The sequence below is a fragment of the Bufo bufo genome, chromosome 2, assembly GCF_905171765.1.
Source record: "Bufo bufo chromosome 2, aBufBuf1.1, whole genome shotgun sequence".
NCBI classification, from domain to species: domain Eukaryota; kingdom Metazoa; phylum Chordata; class Amphibia; order Anura; family Bufonidae; genus Bufo; species Bufo bufo.
Genome location: NC_053390.1, coordinates 520,710,872 through 520,719,880, shown reverse-complemented (window position 1 = coordinate 520,719,880; position 9,009 = coordinate 520,710,872). Strand labels below are relative to the sequence as shown.

Here is a 9,009-nt window from a genome sequence, read left to right as displayed (position 1 = left end):
AATGACAAGATCAGGTGAAAGGAGATAAAGGATACATACATACATCAAGGATACATAACAATAAAGTAGGTGAAATCTGGGGAAATGTTTGTGACAAATTAGCGATTTTTTTTTCAGAACATGTGAATGCGGTGTTCCAAACTTGATTCACATGCACTGTAGTGTCATTTATTGTGAGTTTTTTCGGCATTAATTTATCAACTGTACCATCCCTCTTTATTTGTATAACTGTTTTTAACCCTGATTTCCATTTTTATAACTTTACCATACACAATACATACATTAGCTTTTCATATTGTTCCTCTGCTCTCAGTTGACTATAAAAATACAATACGGTATGCTCTATTAAGCTGAACAACATGGATTTATTATTTAACAGTGCAATGCAGTTTTGTAGCACAAATAATGTAATATACATACTGTGTAAACATAAACCACATTTTGTAAGTGATCATACATTTATCTGGGGGTAGAAAAAAAACTGAAGTGGAAAAACTCATTTTACAGCCATATTATATATCCAGTCACACATCATATAGAGGTCATCATTCTAAATACAATATTTTTTAGGTAATGAAACATGATAATAACGAATTATTGATTAATAAAAGTAGAAATGAGGCAACTGACATGAAAGTTCTAAAATTTCTAAAAAATTTCTTTATTTGTAAGTATCAACTGCTTGTGATATGTGTATCAGCTATTTTATACGCTCATTGCCAAAAAAATTATTGGAATCAAATTAAACTTTGTATGTGTGAACGTAATGATAATAGTAAGTGATTACAGCAAAGGATATGTTTCTTAGGGAAAACTGTACAGTTGAAAGGGTGTTCTAGTACTGTAATGACTGTAGGTAGAATCAGACAAGGACAGTGAGCCCTAAGGCTAGAACCCAGCCCTCTTTCCTTACCTATTTGCGGTACAAGCCCTACTGTAGATAGCTACAGGGAGTGCAGAATTATTAGGCAAGTTGTATTTTTGAGGATTAATTTTATTATTGAACAACAACCATGTTCTCAATGAACCCAAAAAACTCATTAATATCAAAGCTGAATATTTTTGGAAGTCGTTTTTAGTTTGTTTTTAGTTTTAGCTATTTTAGGGGGATATCTGTGTGTGCAGGTGACTATTACTGTGCATAATTATCAGGCAACTAAACAAAAAACAAATATATACCCATTTCAATTATTTATTTTTACCAGTGAAACCAATATAACATCTCAACATTCACAAATATACATTTCTGACATTCAAAAACAAAACAAAAATAAATCAGTGACCAATATAGCCACCTTTCTTTGCAATGACACTCAAAAGCCTGCCATCCATGGATTCTGTCAGTGTTTTGATCTGTTCACCATCAACATTGCGTGCAGCAACAACCACAGCCTCCCAGACACTGTTCAGAGAGGTGTACTGTTTTCCCTCCTTGTAAATCTCACATTTGATGATGGACCACAGGTTCTCAATGGGGTTCAGATCAGGTGAACAAGGAGGCCATGTCATTAGATTTTCTTCTTTTATACCCTTTCTTGCCAGCCACGCTGTGGAGTACTTGGACGCGTGTGATGGAGCATTGTCCTGCATGAAAATCATGTTTTTCTTTTTTTTTTTTTTTTTTTTTTTTTTTTTGCGTGGTTGCTCTTTCTTGCCAAAGATCATTTTCTATAAATCAGGTGCATCAGAGAAAAAAAAAAAAAAAAAACATAAGTCTTCGAGTCAACCCTCAGACTGAAGAAATAGAAAACTGACAGACTTTAGGGTTACAATTCATTGTCCCATCCACCCCTCCCGACCCCACAAACATGAACACATAACTTAGCAATAAACACACTTGATACAAGTGATCTATATGCAGAAGCTCTGGCAAGGAAACCCGACAGAACCATAGCTGCCATAAAACTGCAACCATTCTCCTGCCCCCTAAACAGCCAGGGATGGCTGGCTCTATTAACAGTCAAATCTCAAGTCTATCGCTTCATCTAAGCTTTTGTCATCGTGGGGACTGGCAGCTAAAAAAGTCGCTACAGGAGAGCCCGCAACATTAATGACACTGGCGCTCGTGCTGGCATTGCGTACCGCAATGCTGGTCACGTTAATGCCCAAAGTGAGCCGGGTCTGTTCTAAAGCCTTCTCTGGCACAGCAAACGCCTCCAACTTCTTCTCCCCATTTGCCATGTAAGAGTTTTGGCAGCCACGGCAAATGCAGTCCAGACACGCTTTCCGATTTGAATAGCAAGGACATCGCTGGCCCCGACAGGTAAGAACACTTGGATTTTGAGTAGCACGTCCACATTTGCAGCCTTTCTTCTCAGGTGGCTTTTTATACACAGTTTTTGTCGGGCTCCCGGGGACCACGTTATTGCTGGAGAGTTTCTCCTTTACCTTGTCCTTTGTTTTCAGCAATGGTGGCTTGGATTTCGGATGCGTTTTCTTATGCATGTGCTCCGGATTTTTCTTCAAGGTTTTATTCGATAAAAGAATGGTCTTGCTAATTTTGGAGGAGCTACCCCCATTGGGGACAGTAACAATAGGCTGAAAGAAGTTTCTGTTTTCCCGAGTTAGTAGAAAAGGAGTCTGGGAACCTATCGCCGGCCCGAGGATAATGCTGGAAATGGGCAGTGGCAGGACTTTCTCACTGTCACTCTCTGAACGAGACCGCTTGCGGTTAGTTTTCACCATTTTTAGGGTTGCAGCTGTACAGGAGACACCAAGAGGGGGAGCGTGGCTGTCGGACAACAGGACAGCATGTGTAAGCGGCTGTGGGCAAATATCCAAAAACGTTCCATTTGACACGGACGTGTCCAGAGCATGCTGCAGGTCGCAGTCCGTGACTTCGGAACCGGAAACCGTTTCGAGGCTCTGGAGAACTTCCTCGACGCTAAGAAGCAGAGGATCACTGCTTTTAAGATCATCGTTATAACCACATATATCAAGTCCAGCTGAACATAAGTCACTTGTGGAAACCTGGTCACAGACCGTCTCTAGGCTCTCCGACAGGTCCTCCGTTTTAATATCGACAGGTGTGCAACAAAGGTCGATGGGGCCGGGGCTCTCAGGGGTAGGGATATTTACAGCAAGATCAGTTTCAGACGATAGTCCATTGCAGTTGGGCAAACCATTAGCAACTGTGCACTCACTATTGAGATCTGGTGCGTCTTGGGGGATGGGGCAGAGGTTTGCTTCTGGTTCAGTTGCCAGTTCTGAATTAGAGGGTAAAGGAGAATGAGAAGGACACAGCGGTGAGGGGGGCCCAGAAGTTCTCCCCTGCTCTTCCTCGGGTGTAGATTCTTCCACAGTTTCCTCAGGAAGAAATGCCAAAATGTCAGCCGAGCACTCCATGGTACTTAATACGTCCCGTGCCAGCGGTGTGTGTGTGATGTACTCACATAGCTTCTTGTAGCAGCTCACCAAGATGCCCAACTGCTTATTCTCCTCAAACTGGTCGTAGTCCTTACACCAGCTGCAGGAAGGCTTCATCATCATCTTTTTACCCTTGCACTGCTTGCACACATAATGCTGACAAGTTGAATTGATTGGAGATACAGGGTCTTCAAGCAAATTTCCGCACACACAGCAGGCCAGGGCCTGCCCGAAGAAGGGCAGCACCCTGCAGATCCCGGCGGCAGCCCGCGGGTCCCCGGGGTCGCAGCCCAGCACCAGTCGGCTCGCTGAGATGAACAGAGAGGTGGCACCCACTGGGCTCACCGCAGACCGCCTCCAGGCGCGGGCCCCAGCAGACAGAACCAGGCGGCTCCCCCCGGCTCCCCACCCCCAGGTCACCGTCTCCGGGGGGCGCCACACGCCACTCAAGGCCCGGGCTCCAGTGCACGGGCGCCGGGGTCCCCATCCTCAGTGCCGGCGCTCCAGGGTCCACACTGCCCCTCCGTGCGGGGCGGTCACATCCATGGAGAAGAGACGAGGCCTCCGGCAAGGGCGAAAAATCTAGGCCGCGGCGCAGCGAGGCCTCCCGTGCGCGGACGACAGGAAGCGGCTCCGGCCCGCCACTCCTCCCCAGCACCGCGCACAGACAACAGGCCTGAAGCACAAAGACGAGCCGCGGACCCCCGAGGGCCCCCAGGAGACGGCGCCGTGCGCCGGGGGGCGCCCGGCCACCGCCGGCACCACTGCATCTGTCCAGGAGGGGGGGAGGGGTCGCCGATGACGTCGCGAACGCGCCCGGCCCCAATCTCCGGTCCAGCCGCGCCCCCAGTGGCGGGAAAGGCGACCAGGTGACCCGCGCGCGCCCCAAAATCATGTTTTTCTTGAAGGATGCAGACTTCTTCCTGTACCACTGCTTGAAGAAGGTGTCTTCCAGAAACTGGCAGTAGGACTGGGAGTTGAGATTGACTCCATCCTCAACCCGAAAAGGCCCCACAAGCTCATCTTTGATGATACCAGCCCAAACCAGTACTCCACCTCCACCTTGCTGGCGTCTGAGTCGGACTGGAGCTCTCTGCCCTTTACCAATCCAGCCACGGGCCCATCCATCTGGCCCATCAAGACTCACTCTCATTTCATCAGTCCATAAAACCTTAGAAAAATCAGTCTTGAGATATTTCTTGGCCCAGTCTTGACGTTTCAGCTTGTGTGTCTTGTTCAGTGGTGGTCGTCTTTCAGCCTTTCTTACCTTGGCCATGTCTCTGAGTATTGCACACCTTGTGCTTTTGGGCACTCCAGTGATGTTGCAGCTCTGAAATATGGCCAAACTGGTGGCAAGTGGCATCTTGGCAGCTGCACGCTTGACTTTTCTCAGTTCATGGGCAGTTATTTTGCGCCTTGGTTTTTCCACGCGCTTCTTGCGACCCTGTTGACTATTTTGAATGAAACGCTTGATTGTTCGATGATCACGCTTCAGAAGCTTTGCAATTTTAAGAGTGCTGCATCCCTCTGCAAGATATCTCACTATTTTTGACTTTTCTGAGCCTGTCAAGTCCTTCTTTTGACCCATTTTGCCAAAGGAAAGGAAGTTGCCTAAAAATTATGCACACCTGATATAGGGTGTTGATGTCATTAGACCACACCCCTTCTCATTACAGAGATGCACATCACCTAATATGCTTAATTGGTAGTAGGCTTTCGAGCCTATACAGCTTGGAGTAAGACAACATGCATAAAGAGGATGATGTGGTCAAAATACTCATTTGCCTAATAATTCTGCACGCAGTGTAGATTGCAACTGGTTGACGGTCCCTATGCTATTTAAGTGCAGAGATGGACAAAGAACAAAGACAGGCAAACACAATACCAGAGTTGTACATAAATGGGTCAGAACCAGACAAGCTATGCAGTACCAAATGAGAGACAGAGAGTGGTCAGAAGACAAGCTGTGGTCAATACGCACAGGAACAAGAAACCAGGAACACAACTAGTGAGTCAGAGACTATAACTGGCACTGGTGTATGGCCAGGAAGGGTTTAAATAGAGTGCCAAGTCCCTGGTTCAGACCCCGATAGGTCCATGACTTGGCGCTCCATTAGTCAGAAACACTAGCACATAGTAATAGAGCAGCTGAGAAATCAGCCCACTGCTAATCTCCCCCAGCGCATGCCTGCTACAGGGAGAAACAGAGCATTGCATCCTGTTGCTAATGATGCTGCTGTATCACCAGTGGGGTGGTTTAACAGTACATCTCTCCTGGCATGCTTGCATCTAGGCTCAGGATCGTGCCACTGAAGCCCAGACAGGTAAGTTTCTTACAAGTACCCTATTGGGGTGGCTGAAGCAGTAAAGCAGAACAAGGAGTACTGGAAGTGATAATATGGCCCCCACAGAACCCTGATTTCAACATCATCAAGTCTGTATGGGATTATATGAAGAGACAGAAGAATTTGAGCAAGCCTATATCCACAGAAGATCTGCGGTTAGTTCTTCAAGATGTTTGGAACAACTTCCCTGCCACATTTCTTCAAAAGCTTTATGCAAGTGTACCTAAAAGAATTGATACTGGTTTGCTGACAAAGAATGCTCACACCAAATAAAGGTTTGATTTAGATTTTGTCATTTGTTAATTTACTTAGCATTTTGTTAAAGGGGTTTCCGAGACTTTTATGCTTATAACCTATAAGTCATCAGTATCTGATCTGTGGGGATCTGATACGTCAATCAGCTGTTTGAGAAGGCACTGGCGCTCGCAGTAACACCACGGCCTTCTTTCTGCTCACCAAGTACAGCATCGTACATTGTAACACTTGTGCATAGTACTACAGCTGAAACTCGAAAAATTTGAATATCGTACAAAAGTCCATTTATTTCGGTAATTGAAATTAAAAGGAATTGCATTAATGCAGCTTAAAATTAGAATTTTGTGAAAAGGTTCAATATTCTAGGCTCAAAGTGTCACAGTCTAGTCATCTAATTAATCCATACCCCCTGAGCAAAGGGTACCTCAAAATTGTGACTTTGGGGTTTCATAAGCTATAAGTCATAATTATCCAAATTATACCAAATAAGGGCTTGAAATATCTCGCTTTGCATGTAATGAGTCTATCTCATATGTTAGTTTCACCTTTTAAGTTGCATTACTGAAATAAATGAACTTTGCACGATTTTCTAATTTTTCAAGTTTCACCTGTATGTACATTTATATATAGATATATAATCAGGCTTTTATTATAAAAATGTTTGCAAAACATGGTTGTGTGGCCATGGTGATCTCTACCCTGATAACATTTTGTCCATAGGGATGCCATGTTCCAGTGTGAACATGAAATATATTACTATGGAAGCAGCAGCCTTGCAGATTAGTTTCTAGATAACCACAAACTATAGTCATGGACATTGAAATGTGGCCACAGTATGACTGCCTAGAAGTGGATGTAGAAAAATCATGTAGGTTAACTTTTGCCTATTTTCTTCTTCCTCAGAGAATATGAAAAATAAGTTTCTCTTCAGAAAGAGAGGGTTTCAGACCAGTGATGGTCAGTTCACAGTGCTCACCAGCGAACACATGCGGGCTGCCATCTTTAGTAAGGTAGACTCACCCGTCCGGTGATGCACAGGTAAGCCCTTACCTGTGCCGGGAGCCTGAAATCAAATGCGGTCACCGGGAGCAGGCAGTTTCGAGAACAGCCGCCGGGGGCCTTCATCGGGCTGTTCTCGGAACTGCCTGCTCCCGGTGACTGCATTTGATTTCAGACCGGCTCCCGGCACAGGCATAGGTAAGGGCTTACCTGTGCATCGCCGGACGGGTGAGTCTACCTTACTAAAGATGGCAGCCCGCATGTGTTCGCTGGCAAACACTGAGAACTGACTATCACTGTTTCAGACTTCCCTATCAAGCATATCCATCAATATTCCAGCATTAGCAGTTGCTTCTTGTCACATTTCACAGCCTTTGATGAGATGTAATTTAGATGGTCTACCCTCTATTTGTCTGTAGCCTTGTTTCACTACATAAATATATTCCTGATTGCTTTGCCTTGCCTCTGCAAGTTGATTTTCTGTTTGAGAATAAACATGTACTTTTACCAGTTTCACGATGAAAAATGTAAAAGAGATGACGTGATCGTGCCCCCTAACAATGGCAATTTAAGTATTAATTTCCATCCGCCCAAGCGACTGGCAGCATCTATCAATTACAGCATTAAGCCAGCAAGCAGCTGCAGCTGCAAAGAACAGAATTACTATTTAAGCGACTGTCATTCACCTGGATTTTTACAGTCATAATTAGCAAGCTGAGGAGGCTGTCACTAGACACATGCCAGCATATTTCTTATATGCCAGGGGGTTTCTCTCAGTTCTAAAACTTTACAGTGCACTGATTTACCTCTTTTTCCATAATCCTCAAATTGGCATACGTATAACCTGTAACTGTATGCCAGTCCCAGAGAGTCTGAGAATACGAATTTGGTATTGGCTAACCAGAGATATTGATTCGTGAACGGATCTGTTTAGGTTATTTAACCACTTCACTGAAATATGAATCCTCCTTAACGCTTTAATGACTAGCGCGTCCTGGTCCAAAATGACCGGCCTAATGGCAACGTGTCATACACAACAGCAAGTCAGAAAAGTCATGTACCAAAAAACATTGTGTGACAACTTGCTGTCGTGTGACTATTTTAGAGCTGTGATTTGGCGTTAAAAACACAACCAACTTGCAGAAAAGTATGTCACAGTCACATTTAAATTGCATTGTATTCTATGATAGCAAAGTCTTGTGCGACTTGCACCAAGCAAACCAAACAGTGTTGCTTGTTGCGCGCCATGCTGCGACATCATTGACAATCAGATTAAATGTTATGTGATTTTCATGTGGCGTGACACACGTTGCCAGCCTAAACCCTTCCTGTGTTATCATGGACGACTCCTTTAGTAGGAAAATGTTGTCAAAGTAAATTGACCTAATTTCTTTGGGGCAGCACGATGTGCTGCCCGGATCCGGAATTGCGGACCTGCACTTCCGGGTCCGCAATTCTGTTCCCGGAAAAAATAGAACATGTCCTATACTTGCCCACAATTGCGGACAAGATTAGGCATTTTCTAGTAAGTGCCGGCGATGTCCGTGTCTTGCGGATCCGTGGATCCGCAAAACACATATGGACGTGTGACTGGACCCTTATTTATACAAATAGTAGTGGGAGAGCTTAACACAGTGTAATATAGCATGGCTCCAACTTCCAACCATAAAAAAGAAAAATAAAGAGGGGCATTTATTTAAGCTATTTCCACTATTATAGTGTAAAAAAGTCAGAAATTATGGCGCTCTGTATATTTGTGCCATAATTTGAGACTTTTTGAGCTTCTCGCACATTTTATAAAGTGGTAAGAAAGAAGGTGGGGCTAAACAAGAGGGCAGGGCTTAGTTACACCAGAAACTGGCGTAAGTTATAGCTCAAGTTTCAGTTTCTGGTGTACGTACTGTCAGAGATACACCAAATTTAATAAGATGCATGTAATGAGGGTTCGGCGACACGCGCTTCCTTCGCAGCACTGCCGGCACCGTGCGCAAGGAGAGGGACAGGGAAGTAGCCTGCATCCTCGACTCCAAGACAGCAGGCGAGC

At 44.7% G+C, this 9,009-nt stretch overlaps 1 protein-coding gene across 1 annotated transcript; it reads right to left on the bottom strand.

Annotated features, from left to right (window-relative positions):
- Positions 1 to 1,644: 1,644 nt before the first annotated feature.
- LOC120989675 (E3 ubiquitin-protein ligase MSL2-like) lies at positions 1,645 to 3,587 on the bottom strand. Its single transcript, XM_040417927.1, has one exon. The coding sequence runs from the start codon at positions 3,487 to 3,489 to the stop codon at positions 1,954 to 1,956; it is 1,536 nt and encodes a 511-aa protein (XP_040273861.1). The 5' UTR covers positions 3,490 to 3,587; the 3' UTR covers positions 1,645 to 1,953.
- Positions 3,588 to 9,009: the final 5,422 nt, after the last annotated feature.